General features: G+C 43.3%; 1 protein-coding gene across 2 annotated transcripts in view; it reads right to left on the reverse strand.

Moving 5' to 3' along the window:
- Positions 1-16,902, reverse strand: part of LOC137376374 (rho guanine nucleotide exchange factor TIAM2-like) — a 438,770-nt gene that overhangs the window by 229,027 nt on the left and 192,841 nt on the right. For both annotated transcript variants that reach the window (XM_068044808.1, XM_068044809.1), the window contains one exon: positions 10,129-10,353. In XM_068044808.1, coding sequence (XP_067900909.1) covers positions 10,129-10,353 — 225 coding nt within the window. The remainder of the gene's footprint in view (positions 1-10,128; positions 10,354-16,902) is intronic.

Below are 16,902 nucleotides of genomic sequence, written 5' to 3' on the forward strand. Positions count from 1 at the left end.
CTTCAGCATTTTGCAAGAACATTACAAGAATAGTCTCACTATTACCTTAGTTGCACACACATAGTAATAAAGTAAACATACCAACAAGGAACAGGCATTCAGCCTCTCAAACCTGTTCCACCATTCAATTAGATCATGGCTGATCTGTATCTCAACTCCATTTACCTGCCTTGGATCCAATTCAAATCAATGTGAAACCAACTTTCTAAACTTCAAATGATTTAAGTTTCTGATCTTACTCGTCTAACACTAGATATGGGAAGCTAGTGAGCACAGTTTTATACATGTAGCATAGTGGTACATTTTACTGGACTAATGCTCTGGAGACACGAGTTCAAATCCCACCACAGCATCTAGGGGAATTTAAGTTCAATTAATTAATAAATCTGGAATGCTAGGCTCATTATTATCATGAAATTACCAAATTGTTGTAAAAACCCATTTGGTTCAGCAATATCCTTCAGGGGAGGAGATCTGCCATCCTTACCTTACAGTAATGGGTTGACTCTTAACTGCTCTCTGAAATGGCCTAGCAAACCGCTAGTTGTATCAAACCACTACAGAAAAGTCAAAAAATAAAAACAGATGGACCACCCGGCATAGTCCTAGGCACACTCTGCCCAGTCAACCCTGCAAAAGTACTCCTCACAACTATCTAGGGATCTGTGCCAAAACTGGGAGAGGTGAACGACTGACATATTTACAGAATCATACCTTACAGCCAATGTCACAGACTCCTCCATCACCATCCCCGGTATGTCCTGTCGCACTGGCAGGGAAGATCACCAGAAATGGGGGCAAAATGGGATACAGTTGGGAGTAAGTGGTCCTGGGAGTCCTCAAAATTGACTCTGCACCCCATGAAGTCTCAGGTTAAACACGAGCAAGGAAACCTCCTGATTACCACCTACCACCCTCCCTCAGCTGATGAATCAGTGCTCCGCCATGTTGAACACCACTTGGAGGAAGCACTGAGGTAGTAAGGGAACAGAATGTACTCTGGATAGGGGATTTCTATGGCCAGCACCAAGAGTGGCTCGGTACCACCAGTACTGACCAAGCTGGCTGAGTCCTGAAGGACACATCTACAAGACTGGAACTGCAGCAGATGGTGAGAACCAAGAAGGAAAAACCTACTTGACCTCATTCTCACCAAACTGCCTGTTGCAGATGCATTTGTCCATGACAGTATTGGTAGGAGTGATCACTGCACAGTCCTTGTGGACACCATGTCACGTCTTCACACTGAGGACACCCTTCATTGTGTTGTGTGGCACTACCACCATGCTACATGGAATAGACTCAGAGCAGCTCGAAATTGGGCATCCATGAGGCACTATGTGATATATGCAGAATTGTATTCAACCACAACCTGTAACCTCATAGCCAAGCATATCCCTCACTCTACCATTACCATCAAGCCAGGGGACCAAACCTGGTTCAATGAAGAGTGCAGGAGAGCATGCCAAGAGCAGCACCAGACATATTTAAAACTGAGGTTCCAACCTGGTGAAGCTACAACACAGGCTTACATGCACGCTAAACAGAAGCTCTCGAGAAAGCCAAGTGATTCCACAACCAACGCATCAGACCAAAGCTCTGCAGTCCTGTCACATCCAGTTGTGAATAGTGGCGGACAATTAAACAACTAACTAGAGAAAGATGCTCCACAAACATTGCCACCCTGATAGATGGCAGAGACCAGTAGGTCAATGCAAAAGACAAGGGTGAAGCATTTGCAACCATGTTCAGCCATGTTCATCTGTGCCTCCTTCGGTCACCACCATTACAGATGCCAGTCTTTATTCAATTCGATTCTTTCCGTCCGATATCAACAAATGACCGAAGGCACGGATACAGCAAAGGCTATGTATCCTGACACTATCTCTCTGTAGTACTGAAGACTTGTGCTCCAGAACTAGCTGCACCCTTAGCCAAGCTGTTTCAGTACAGTTACAACACTGGCATCTATCCGACAATGTGAAAAACTACTCAGGTATGTCCTGTCCACAAAAAGGACAAATTCAATCAGGCCAATTGCTGGTCCATCAGTCTACTCTCAATCATAAGCAAAAAGATGGAAGGCATCTATGACAGTGCTATCAAGCCACACTTACTCAGCAACAACCTACTCACCAATCCTCAGTTTGGGTTCTGCCAGGGCCACTCAGCTCTAGACCTCATTACAGCCTTGGCACAAACATGGACAAAAGAGCTGAATTTCAGAGGTGAAGTAAGAGTGGCCGCCCTCGACATCAAAGCAGCAGTTGACCAGATGTGGAATCAAGAAGCACTAGCAAAATTGAGGTAATTGGTAATCAGGGTAAAACTCACCAATGGCTGAAGTCATGCTAAGCATAAATGAAGATGGTTATTGTGGTTATTGGAGGTCTATCATCTCAGCTCCAGGACATCACTGCAGGGGCTCCTCAGGATAGTGTCCTCAGCCCAATCATCTTTAGTTGTTTCATCAATGACCTTCCCACCAACATTAGGTCAGAAGTGGGGATGTTTGCTGATGATTGCACAGTGTTCAGTACCTTTTGCAACTCTTCAGATGCTGAAGTAGTCTGTACCCACATGCAGCAAGATCTGGACAACATTCAAGCTCGGGCTGATAAGTGACAAGTAACATTTGCAATACGCAACTGCCAGACAATGACCATCTCCAACAAGAGAGAATCTAACCATCCCCCCCTTGACATTCAGGGCCATTCTCATTGCTGAATCCCCTACCATCAACATCCTGGGGTGGTTACCATTGACTAGAAACTTAACTGGACCAACCATATAAATACTGCGGCCATAAGAGCAGGTCAGAGGCCGGGAATTCTGCAGCAAGAAACACCTCCCGAATCCCCAAAGCCTTTCTCCCATCTACAAAGCACAAGTCAGGAGTGTGATGGAATACTCTCCACTTGCCAGGATGAGTGCCACTCGAACAGTATTCAAGAAGCTCGATACCATCCAGAACAAAGTAGCTCGCCCGATTGGCACCCCATCCACCACCTTAAACATTCACCCCTTCCACCACCAGCGCACAGTGGCAGTGGTGTGTACTATCTACAAAATGCACTTCACCAAGCCTCCTTTGACAGCACCTTCTAAACCAGTGACCTCTACCACCTAGAATTACCAGGGCAGGAGACGCATGGAAACACCACAACCTTCAAATTCTCCAAGTCACATACTATCATAATTTGGAACTATAATCGCCATTCCTTCACTGTTGCAGTGTCAAAATCCTGGAGCTGCCTCCCTATACCCCAAGGACTGCATTAGGTGAAGGCGGCAGCTCAGCACTACCTTCTCAAGGGCAATTAGGGATGACATCCCAAGAGCACATTGAACAAAAGACTTAAGTACATGCCCAGAGCTGTGCTTTCTTCTGTTTTACTGCACGTACGTTGGGAATAGCTTCCAATATTCAGTATTGTATGGTAAACAACTCCTCCTCCTCCCAGTGTTCCAGTGAACATCAATGCAAGCTCAAGGAACAGCATCTCATTTACCAATTAGGCACACTACAGCCTGCCAGACTGAACATTGAGTTCAATAATTTCAGGCCCCTCATTTTATTTTTATTGTTATTTTTTCTTTTTTACAATTTTTTTTTTTTTTTGTTTACCTCATTTCGTCTTAGTTTCTACAGTTTGCTTACCCACTGTTTTTTTTCATGTTTGTACTTGCTGCTGTTCAATCTTCAGTCCGTTAACACCCTATCTGTACTAATGCTTTGTCTTTCAACACACCATTAACATATTGTTTGCCTTTGCTCCATGACCTCTTGGTCAGCTATGTGGCCTTGTCCAATCTACACCTTCTCCTTTGTTATCTCTTGCCCCACCCCCACCTCACTTGCTTATATCCTTTGACATTTCTAATATTTGCTAGTTCTGAAGGGTCACTGACCCGAAACATTAACTCTGCTTCTCTTTCCCCAGATGCTGCCAGACCTGCTGAGTGGTTCCAGCATTTCTTGTTTTTATTTCAGATTTCCAGCATCCACAGTATTTTGCTTTTATTACATGTATTTAGTAATTAACTATTTAATCATCAAATGCAGTTGTAACCATATTTAATTTGCCTAATCCACAGAAAAGTTTGGCAGAATCCCCAAATGTACAACCCAAATAAATGCATTTGAAATCAAAAGGAAAGGATGTGGGATTTCCAATTCATTCAACAGAACCATATGATTAGGGTAATTGCTAAGCTGCTTTTATATGAAACAAAAACAAAGTGCTGGCAATACTCAGCAGGTCTGGCAGCATCTGTGGAGAGAGAAGCAAAGTTAACGTTTCAGCAGCTGATGGGGACTAATGCCCCTCCAGATCCTCCTTCCGCTTCACTTCCCTCTGACCCCACCCCTTCTGATCTGACCCCTTGCCGTGTATTCACTATACCCTCTGACCTCCCCCTCTCTGATGCTGAGCGTTCTGTACTCAGCAAAGGTCTCAGTTTTATCCCCTTACGCCCCCACCTCAATGTATTTCGCGCTCGGCATGATGTTGAGCTCTTCTTCCGTCGCCTCCGCCTCCGCCTCCGGGCTCACTTCTTCGACCAGGAGTCCTCCCCCCGACCAGCAGACCCATTCACCCGCCTCCAGCATTCTCCCTCTACCTGGACCCCTCACCCTGGCCTCTTACCCGCTCTTGATCTCTTAATTGAAAACTGTCGGCGAGACATTGGTCGTCTCAATTTCTCTGCCCCCCTCACTCACTCTAACCTGTCCCCCTCTGAACTTGAGGCACTCCGTTCTCTCAGGTCTAACCCCGACATGGTCATCAAACCTGCAGACAAGGGTGGTGCTGTTGTTGTATGGCGTACCGACCTCTACCTTGCAGAAGCTCAACGCCAACTCACAGACACCTCTTCCTACCTCCCTCTGGACCATGACCCCACCACCGAACATCAAGCCACCGTCCAAAGGACTGTCACTGACCTCATCTCCTCTGGAGATCTTCCCTCTACAGCTTCCAACCTCATAGTCCCGCAACCCCGGACAGCCCGCTTCTACCTCCTTCCCAAAATCCACAAACGGGACTGTCCCGGCAGACCCATTGTGTCAGCCTGCTCCTGCCCAACTGAACTTATTTCTTCCTATCTAGACTCTATCTTTTCTCCGCTGGTCCAGTCTCTTCCCACCTACATCCGTGACTCTTCTGACGCCCTACGTCATTTTGACAATTTCCAGTTTCCTGGTCCCAACCGCCTCCTCTTCACTATGGACGTCCAATCGCTCTACACCTCCATCCCCCACCAGGATGGTTTGAGGGCTCTCCGCTTCTTCCTGGAACAGAGGCCCAACCAGTCCCCATCCACCACCACCCTCCTCCGCCTGGCTGAACTTGTTCTCACATTGAACAACTTCTCCTTCAACTCCATGCATTTCCTTCAAGTAAAAGGTGTCGCTATGGGTACCTGCATGGGTCCTAGTTATGCCTGTCTTTTTGTGGGATATGTCGAGCATTCTTTGTTCCAGTCCTACTCAGGCACCCCTCCCCCAACTCTTTTTCCGGTACATTGATGACTGTATCGGTGCCGCTTCCTGCTCCCGCCCCGAACTAGAAAACTATCAACTTTGCTTCCAATTTCCACCCTTCTCTCACCTTTACATGGTCCATCTCTGACACTTCCCTTCCCTTCCTCGACTTCTCTGTCTCCATCTCTGGGGATAGGTTGTCTACCAATATCCATTATAAGCCCACTGACTCCCACAGCTACCTCGACTACACTTCTTCACACCCTACCTCCTGTAAGGACTCCATTCCATTCTCCCAGTTTCTCCGTCTCCGACGCATCTGCTCTGATGATGCTACCTTCCATGACGGTGCTTCTGATATGACCTCCTTTTTCCTCAACCGAGGATTTCCCCCCACTGTGGTTGACAGGGCCCTCAACCGTGTCCGACCCATTCCCCGCACCTCTACCCTCACCCCTTCCCCTCCCTCCCAGAACCTTGACAGGGTTCCCCTTGTCCTCACTTTTCATCCCACCAGCCTCCATATCCAAAGGATCATCCTCCGCCATTTTCGCCACCTCCAGCGTGATGCCACTACCAGTCGCATCTTCCCCTCCCTTCCCCTGTCAGCATTCCGAAGGGATCGTTCCCTCCGCGACACCCTGATCCACTCCTCCATTACTCCCACCACCTCGTCCCCGTCCCAGGGCACCTTCCCTTGCAATCGCAGGAGGTGTAATACCTGCCCATTTACCTCCTCTCTCCTCACTATCCCAGGCCCCAAACACTCCTTTCAGGTGAAGCAGCGATTTACTTGTACTTCTTTCAATGTAGTATACTGTATTCGCTGCTCACAGTGTGGTCTCCTCTACATTGGGGAGACCAAGCGCAGACTGGGTGACCGCTTTGCGGAACATCTCCGCTCAGTCCGCAAGCAGGACCCTGAGCTTCCGGTTGCTTGCCATTTCAACACTCCCCCCTGCTCTCATGCTCACATCTCTGTCCTGGGATTGCTGCAGTGTTCCAGTGAACATCAACGCAAGCTCGAGGAACAGCATCTCATCTACCGATTAGGCACACTACAGCCTGCCGGACTGAACATTGAGTTCAATAATTTCAGAGCATGACAGCCCCCCACTTTACTTTCATTTTTAGTTATTTTTTCTTCCTTCTTTTTTGCATTCCTTTTTACATTTTTTACAATCTTTTTTTGCATTTATTTCATTTCATCTTAGTTTGTTCAGTTTGCTTACCCACTGTTTTTTTCAGGTTGTTTTTCTTCAGGTTTGCACTTGCTGATGTTCAATATTCAGTATATTCACACCTAATCTGTACTAATGCTTTGTCTTTCAACACACCATTAACATATTGTTTGCCTTTGCTCTGTGACCTTTTGGTCAGCTATGTGGCCTGGTCCAATCTGCACCTTCTCCTTTGTTATCTCTTGCCCAACCCCCACCTCACTTGTTTATAATCTGTGACTTTTCTAATATTTGTCAGTTCCGAAGAAGGGTCACTGACCCGAAACGTTAACTCTGCTTCTCTTTCCACAGATGCTGCCAGACCTGCTGAGTGAATCCAGCATTTCTTGTTTTTGTTGTTTCAGATTTCCAGCATCCGCAGTATTTTGCTTTTATTTTAACGTTTCAGGTCTGTGACCTTTCATCAGAACTGGCAAAGGTTAGAAAAGAATTAGGTTTTAAAGAAGTGAAGGGGAGGCGGTGGGGGAGAGAACAAAGGGGAAAGTGTTTGATAGGGCAGGACAGATTAAATAACAAAGCTGTCCTGGGACAAAGACAAAGTGTGTATTAATGCTTGTGGTGAAAGACAAAGCATTAGTCCAGAGAGAGTGTTAATAGCGGAACAATGTGCAGCTCTGACTACATGAAAAATAAAATATTTAAAAAGGGCTAGCCATGCTCTGAAGTTATTGAACTCAATGTTCAGTCCACAAGGCTGTAGAGTGCCTAATCAAAAGATCAGGTGCTGCTCCTCGAGCTTGCGTTGATGTTCACTGGGACACTGGAGCAGGCCAAAGACAGAAATGTTGGTATGAGAGCAGAGGGGTGTGTTGAAATAGCAAGCAACCGGAAGCTCGGGGTCATGCTTTCGGACTGAGCAGAGGTATTCAACAAAGCGTTTACCCAATCGGCGTCTGGTCTCCCCAACAAGAGGAGACCGTATTGTGAGCAGTGAATACAGTATACTAAATTGAAAGTAGAACAAGTAAATTGCTACTTCACCTGAAAGGAGTGTTTGGGGCCTTGGATAGTGAGGAGAGAGGAGGTAAAAGGGCAGGCATTACACCTGATTGCATGGGAAGGTGCCGTGGGAAGGGGACAAGGCGTCAGGGGTAATGGAGGTGTGGACTAGGGCGTCCTATAGTGCTTCTGTATGAACTCCGCCACACCATAAAGCACCAAAATATTTATGGCATTCCAATCGCCATTTTAAGTTTACATATTGTGTGCAGCTGGAAAAGTGAGTCAGCAATCACACTAAAAAGTTATCTGATCACTTATTATCTTTCCAACAGCAAATATTTAGCCTAATGGTTTAAACTGAATTGATGGTGTTCAATGGGAAAATCCTGCAGATTGTGGAACTCTGCATAGTTTCACTATATCAATTTCCCCATGGAAACTGAAGTATTTTTATGGGTTGGAATGAAAGATCATTTATCTTTTAGGAAGGGCAGATATACTGATACCCAACAGGACTACCGAACACTTACTCCAGCATTTAACAAAAATTGAGCTACAGGATTTGGCTGAAATACAAGAGTCTGAGGAGACAGCAATTTTCCCCTGCTCACTTTAAGTGATAATATTGAACATAACTTTCTGCTTGTTGCACTGCAAAGTAAGAGGGCACTCATCAGCAACCAAGGAAGCTCGGGTTTAGGGCCAAGGGGAAATCTATACGTATAGTTTTGTTTCAACGCACATATGTTCCACATATCAAGCATTCTACTTCAGATTTGTTCCTTTACATCAGACACTATAAATTATAAAACTCAAGTAATAGATTCCTCACTGAAATAATTATCAAAAGTTGAATGTTCTGAGCATATGCCTTACAGTGAGCTGCGTTACCCATTCACAGAGGAGTGACCCAGGGATGATAATGTGTGAATCAAAAAGGCTCTTTGCATTATTTGGCTGGGTCCATCTAATCAACATTCACTGAAGAACAGTTCACAAAAAAAAACAAGAAACACGATTTGGATATGTTAGATGCCAAGCCAGCATTTTTTTTTTTTAAAACTCTTCAACATTGAATTTGCAATAAGTTGCCAAAACACTATGCAGCTAGACTGTGGATTCACATCAATTGAATTGGAAGCTCCATAACTTATGAAGCAAATATCAGTCTGGGGATTTCTAACATTAGTGTAATTGGAAGCTGGTCAGCACATCTTTATACATATATTCAAGTTGTCAAGAAAACACGATATGCCAAATGAGAAACATTAATTCATCATTTAGAAACTTACATTAGACTTTTAATGGAGAAAATCTTAGTTAACTTAAAAAAAACTGGTAGCCAAGGTGGCCACCACAATTTGCATCTGAAACACCTTTGCACATTCCAAGACCAAATGGAGCCAGAAGTCTGAGAAGCCCTGGACCCAGAACAATGTGTTGCTCTGAGTAATTGAATTACATAGGATTGCTTCATTAGCATGGCAGTCAAAGCAATCTTGACACTTTGACTTTGAAAGAGCAAACCCCTCAGAGTGTAAATATTGGCAGCCTGGGGCGCCAATTCTGAACCTTGTATCTCATTAGGTTCCAGAGAATACCCTGAGGCAGTCATGTGACCGTCTGTCCATCTCTGGAAAAAAACTGGGAGTTTTGTTACACAGACAAGAGTCAAGCAGTAACTGAGTGTACAGAAGCAGAGAAGGCCGTGTGCCTCCCTTTCTCTATCTCTCTCCAGAAAACATAGTTTGAAAACCGTCTGCGACTGTGGACCCTCCAAGCCTACAGATTGCTAGAGAGCAGGGGAGGAGAGCTACTTACAAGACTGCCTCCAAGAAAACCCTGAGCAAAGCGGGTCAGCCACAAAGTGCACTTTGACTGGTCAAAAACTTCCAAGAATACAACTCCAGCCAGAAGATCATGAATCATCCTTAGACTATGTATTGAACTTGTATTTATTCTGCACTTTAATTCGACCAAATAAAACCTACTTTCCACTTTGTAATCTATTTGTGTGTATGTGTGATCCTCGTGTGAATGTGTGCGTGAATGTGTAGCATATTTTTTATTATTTTAGATTGGGTTTAGCTTGGGTATAATAAAGTTACCTCTGTTTTGTTTAAACTCAAGAAAACCTGTCCGATTGGTTCTATCATGATCACATTAAAAGGTAAAACACTCAGAGGTGATAAGCATAACCATTGTTTAAAAAGAATAAACTCTGTTGCAGTCAAGTAAGAGGAAGGGCAAGAGGGACGATTGTGACCCCCCCCCGCCCCGCCATCTGTACACATGCACAGAGTTACAAAACACTGGCATACATCCAAAACTGCTCGAATCACAAACCTAACTGGTTAAATCTGCATCTTACACTCCTGTACCAGCATACACCACCTAACAAAAAAATATATATAATTTGAAGTCATTCAAGTCCCCGGAGATTATACGGTTTAATAATACCTGATTTTCAATCGCTTTCCTGTTTTTGGGATCATTTACAATAGACAACTGTAACTCTGCCATTTTTTTCATTTTCCCATCCATGTCAATCTTCTGCATGAAGTTTTTGGTTTCATTTTTTAGTAGCTTGACTGTATCCTCTTTCCCATGCTGCTTTGCAAACACAGATGCACAGGCAGAGTGTATTGCTGTGACCCAGTTTTCGAGGTCAGTTTGGCTTGTAGCCTAAAAAAAAATCAGATCATTGTCAGAATACTTGGAAATTTAAAATATTAAGTTCTTGTAAAACATTGAAAATTATAGCAGCATTTCGGAAATATTCAAATTGATGAGTTCAACAAATAGGATAAATGTTAATAAGTTCAATCACTATCCATTACTCTTGCAAAACATCTTTACAAACTCGTGCATGGCTGTTCCTGAAATTGTTAGAGTGCTGAACATTGTTTTGCTCAACTCATTTGGAGACTTTGGGCGGACAACCAGATGAAGGCATTACAAGGAATTTGTAATTTACATTGGAAAGGCAAGGCTCCTTGATGTCTCAGCTGATCAAGGCCACAAACAACTACTTTATACAGATCAGGAATGTCCAAAATTTGATTCCTAGTCAATGCAGAGTTAAAAGATCTTAACCAAGATGTCAGTAGAAATGCAAGAATTGGCCACAGCTTCTACTTGAACTTTTGAATTGCTTCTATCACTATTGAGCTATCTTGTAAGTATTTGTGTGTGTGTAGACATCCAGTATAGCGAACTCTCAAAGCATACCATACCTTCTGTAGATTTATACTCTACTGACATGCCTACATGAACTACTTATTTAATGACATTATTATAAGGACATAGTACGCAATGTCTACAATTACTTTGTGATCCCTTTCTTAATCTCCCTGTAACAATGCAATCACATTCGTTGCATAATTGTGCCCACAGTTTTGCCTAACTTTTCATTAAATAGTGTCCTACATTTGCTGTTTGTATGGTCCTCCCTACTTCTTTTGGAAAATTTTGTTACGAAAGTGCTTCCATTTTTTGTTAATTTTTTTTCAGGACTTGTGTTTTAAAACAGGATGTGTCTTTTTTTTTTACAAAGTTCACTGAAAGGACACGAGATGTTGCTTGAAAACAATCTTTGCTGGAAATTATGTGCTTTAAGCTCAATAAACAACAGAAACCTTAGTGACCTGAGGGAAGAGGTTTATGGAGAAGCCACATGTCAAGGTTTATGGAGGTCAGGAGGTTGACTTTCTGTTTGGGATTTGGATATTGTTTTGGTTCAGTTCGGGTGTGAACAGTTTTGAAGACAGTTGGTGTTTTGCCTGCCAAGGAAAAAAGAAACCTCAGCTCATTTTGCCTGCATCTCTCCAAGAGACCCTGAGTGTGTGTCAGCTCCTCTTTCTTCCTGTCTTTGGGAAAACTCTGATTCAAGTGTGTGTTGGCCAAAACTCCTGATGCCACATGTCCTGGAAAGCCTACCAGACGATTTCCCAACAGCTCCAGACTGAATAACTTCTGAAAAAATCCCAGTGACTCGTCTCTGTATGCCAGACCAAAAGGAATAACTGACTTCCTTCTATATCTTTAAGAATTAACAAGTATTTGGCCAAAGTATTCATTTTTATTGTGTCTTTTTTTGTAACAGACCTCTGAAGAGAGAATTTGAGTGTGCGAGTGTGTGTGTGTGTGTGTGAGGGGGGGGGGGGGGGGGGAAAAGAGAAGAGGAGAAGAGAAGAGGTGGCAGTAGAATTTAAAAAGGGAACTTTCAAATTTCAATCTGTGTGTTAATGCTTTGCTGCGCTACTGGATAAGTCTCATTTAACAAACAGCAAAATTATCGGTTTATCAAAGAAACCTAGTTGGTGTATTTGATTCTGGAAGTAGAGTATATGATTACCTGCATCGATAACTAGGTAACCATCTAAATAGATATTGTGAGCTGTGGAGAAGTGGAACTAGAAAAGACAGCACACTCCTCCCACCTCAGTCATAACATATAATTGGGGGCTCTGTGCAGGATAAACCGATGCTGACAGCGTGCACTTGTAAGTGGGGTAATAATAATTGAAAAAAGAGAAAAAGTAAAAAATCAGGTTTCTTGTGTTTTAGCATGAAGTGTACACTACCAGAATGTCTTGGTTAGTTGCTACGACCTTTTTGGGGAAGGAGGGTATATCCCGAAGTGATTTAAGAAACTTAACCAAGGTTACACTAAAGGAATTGGCAGAACAGTTAGCATTAGAATTAAAACCAGGAGCAAAGAAAGCAGATATAATTGAGGTCAATAGCATAGCATTTGAAATTGGAAGGTAAATAATCAAACCAGATGGTTGTGCAGTTGAATTAGCTAAAATTCAGTTGCAGATGAGGCAGCTTGAACTTGACAAAAGAAAAACGAAGGATTATGGGGAGAAGGCAGGGGAATGGAACTGAAGGAGTTGCACTTTCAAAGAGCCAGTGTGGACACGGTGAGCCAAATGGCCTCCTTCTGCACTGTAATGATTCTGTGAAAAAGAAAAATTGGAAAAAACTTAAGCTTGAACTGGAAAGAGAATTGACAGTGAAAAAACATGAACTAGAATTTGAGAAAATGAAAGAAAGGGAATTCGAATTTTAAAAGATGGAACTAAGACAAAGGGGTTCTTTTAACTCCAGTGAAAATTTTGGTGGGAAGAGATCGGACACCAACCCAGGACCCAGTGCAGAGCTGTTCAAATTTGTACTAGCCCTCCCAAAGTTTGACGAAAGCGATGTCGAGGAATTTTCATTTCTTTTGAAAAGATAGCCAGACAGATAAAATGGCTGAAGGAAAGTTGGACACTGCTTATACAAAGCAGGTTGATGGGCAGAGCTCATGAAGTTTATGCCATGCTTTCCAAAGAGGCTTCTGCAAATTATGAGATGGCAAAAAAGGCCATTCGCGCTGCTTGTGTGTTGGTCCCTGAAGCGTACAGGCAAAAATTTCAGAACCTTCAGAGACAGCCTGGGCAGACCTATATAAAATTTCAGGGTAAAACAAATTAATTTTGATCGGTGGATGCGGGCACTAAAAGGTAGAGGCCGCGTATGAGAACCTTGGGGAATTAATTCTCCTGGAAGAATTTAAAAATTCACTCCGTTAGCAAGAAGCCATATAGAAAACCAGGAGGTTTCAACAGCCAGCAGAAAGCACAGATTACAAGCCCTAGCCCTTTGTCCATCACCCCCACAAACCAGAGAAGGATAGAAGGTGGGAGGGTGAAAGGAAGTCAAGTAGCAGAGGACAAAAGGACAGCTGGGAATGCCCCAGAATCTCCTCCTCAGGCTAGAAAGGAAGATGTTGAGGGTGGAAGCGAGGTCTGCAAGCTTAAGTGCTACCATTGTCACAAGGTCGGACACCTTCATGCAGAAATCTGCAAGTTGCGGGGTAAAACCATGGGACTTATTGGGGTGCACAATGCCAATGTAGAGAAAGGGGCCCTGACCAAGAGTATGACAGGTCGGGCTGTAGCTCTGACTGCAACTGTAAGGCCAAGTACAAAAACCGCTGAGAGTGCAGGGAACGGGAAGATACCAGAGTTACAGGGAATTCTTGTCAAAAGGAAAAGTAACTCCTTATCCCTCAAGTGAGACAGATACACCTATAGTAAGACTTGAGGATACAGGAACCGCCCAAACTCTTTTGCTGGGGAAAGGCATAACTTTTCCACCAGGGACTGCATTGAATGTCAAGGTTTTAGTGAATGGTATCGGCGGGGAGTACATACCCGTACCTTTGTAATGGGTGCACCTGGAGTGTGGCCTAATGTCTGGAACAGCAACAATGCAGTTGTCCATAGTTTGCCTGTAGACAGAGTTGACCTACTCCTGGGTAATAATTTGGCTGGAGCGAAGGTAGTAGTTTCTCCAGTGAAAAACCAAGTGAAGTTCAAGAGACAGAACAGTTTCAGGAAAAGGTTTCAGGAACTTTTCCCTCATGTGTAGTGACCCAACCATTGTCGGAAGTAAAATTGGCACCACAGACAGATAGCCAAATATCTGAAACTTTCTTTGGGAAATTGGATAATGCAAAGGAAATGTTTAAGTCTTCTCTGATTAAGGCTCAGCAAGTCAATCCAGAGTTAAATAAAGTGGCACAATCGGCTGTAACTGAAGCTGAGGCAAAGGGAGTTCTGGAAGGCTACTATATTAAAAATTGGATTCTGATGAAGTGGAGACCTCTTCACAGACCTGTGGATGAAGAATGGACAGTTGTTCATCAGAAAGTGGTACCGCCAAAGCATCACTGAGAAATATTAAAGGATAGTGCATGAAATTCTGATAGTGGGACATGTAGTGATCCAGAAGACCCAATCACATATGTCAATATTTTAATTGGCCAGGTCTTTCCAAGACCATGGTGCACTTTCGTTAAGAATGCCATATGTGCCAGATTATGGGAAAACCGCAACCTGCCATAAAACTAGCACCTCTAATTTCCATACCAGTTTTTGGAGAACCATTTAGTAGGGTGTTGGTAGACTGTGTAGAACCTTTACCAAAAACAAAAGCGGGACACCAATATATACTCACTATCATGGATATGGATACTCTGTTCCCAGAGGCCATTCCCTGGAGAACAATTTCTGCTACGGTGATGGTAGAGAAGTTAACCCAGTTCTTCACTAGCTACGGATTACCGATTTGAGATTCAGTCGGATCAAGATTCAAATTTTATATCTATGATTTTCCAGGAAGTTATGAATAATTTGGGTGTAACACAGTTAAAGTCTTCAGCATATCACCCACAGACACAAGGGGCTTTAGAAGGGTACCATCACACCCTCAAAACAATAAATCAGGGCATACGGTCATGAATATCCCCATGACTGGGATCAAAGGCTAGAAATTCTTTTGTTTGCCACTAGGGATTCACCTAATGAGTCTACCAGTTTTAGGCCTTTTGAATTATGGACATGAGATAAGAGGGCCTCTAAAACTAACCAAACGAAAGTTTTTAGAACAGCGGGACAAATCTTCTGTGCTAGGTTATGTACCCGTGTTCTGGAATCAGCTCACGAGAGCCTGCAAAGTGGCTTAACACCACCTGAAAGCTTCCCAAACAATCATGAAGAAATGGGCAGACAAGCATGCCAAGACCCAAATATTTCAACCAAGGGAATGAAATATTACTATTACTGCCCTTACAGGGTGAACCGCTGAAAGCACGGTTCAATGGTCCATATAAAGGGGTCAAAAGAATTGATAAAGTAAATTTGATTGATACCCTAGATCGCTGGAAAAAGAATCAGCTGTGTCATATCAATATCACTGCCGAGAGGAGGATAAGCAAGCACAGGTATGTCAGGTAGTAGGGACAATGAATGATGAAAGGGATAGAGAAGATGAAGCAGAAGGTGGCCTAGACAATTCTCAAATTGATCCCACTACTATCCAGCTAGCTAATACTGAATTGTTAGGGAGATTAGACGCTATGCTTTCATATTTAGATGAAAAACAAGGAGGACTAATAAGGCTACTCACAGCATTTAAAAGGAATCTGTAGAGAAGAAGCAGGATGTACAACCTTAGCCAAACATGATGTGGATGCAAGGGAACCCTTTCCTATAAAACAGCATCCTTATTGCTTAAGTCTAGAGAAACAGGCACAGCTAAAAGCAGAAATCCAACACATGCTGGAAAATTACCTAACTGAACCCAGTCAAAGCAGCTGCAGGTCCCCAGTCATGTTAATGCCTAAACTTGACTGTTCAACTAGATTCTGCATAGGCTACAGTCAATGCAGACAAAGGCAGATTCCTACCCAATTCCTCACTTGGAAGACTGTTGACAGAGTGGGCAGTACCACATTTCTTACAAAAATAGATTTGTTAAAGGAACCTGCCAGTATCCCTTTAACACCCCGTGCTAAAGAAATAGCCGCCTTTGTCACAATAGATGGTCTTTTCTAATGCCGAGTGATGCCATTCGGGCTAAAAAATTCCCCAGCACTTTTCAGAGACTAAATGAACCAAGTGGCAGCCAGTGTTCCTGTGTGGTTTAACTTGATGTGCTGGTATAGAGTGACACTGGGAACTAGAAACTCTGTTTAGAAAATTACAATTGGCTGAGTGATAAACCTTGCCAAAAGTGAAGTTGCATATAGCAGGGCAAGGCCAAGCATTGCCAAAAACAGTGAAAGTACAAGGATTGGTAGAGTTGCCTACCCCTAAGGCTAAGCAAGAAATCATGAGGTTTTTGGGGATTTGTGGTTTCTACCGCAAGTTTGTACCAAATATTAGTACTCAAGCTGCTCCACTGACATTTGCTACAAGAAAGCAAGCCAAGGTAGTGTGGTTAGGGGAGTGCCAAGCATCTTTTGAGAGACTGCAAGCCATTTTGATTAGTGAAACAGTGTTGACAGCTCCAAATTTCACTAAGCCCTTCAAGGTAGCAATTGATGCTAGTGACCTGGGGTTTCGTTGCAGTCCTGTTACAAGACGATGGCATAGAAAGGTCAGTGGGATACTTGTCCAAAAAGCTAAATGGACACCAAAAATGATATTCAACAGTGGAAGAAACAACCTTGGGTTTATTGCTAGCTCTTAAGCATTCTAAAGTCTATGTTCACCACGACTAGAGACACACTGGTATATACTGATCATAAACTCCTAGCTCTTCTGGTTTTTAAATTTTTCCACAAGGCCAGACTATTCCAATGGACTTTACTATTGCAACCTTATCACTTAAAAAGATTATTCACATTGCAAGGCAGCATAAAGTAATTGCAGATGCAGCGAGACTTCATTTTTGTGT

Source organism: Heterodontus francisci, chromosome 13, assembly GCF_036365525.1.
Source record: "Heterodontus francisci isolate sHetFra1 chromosome 13, sHetFra1.hap1, whole genome shotgun sequence".
Taxonomy (NCBI): Eukaryota; Metazoa; Chordata; class Chondrichthyes; order Heterodontiformes; family Heterodontidae; genus Heterodontus; species Heterodontus francisci.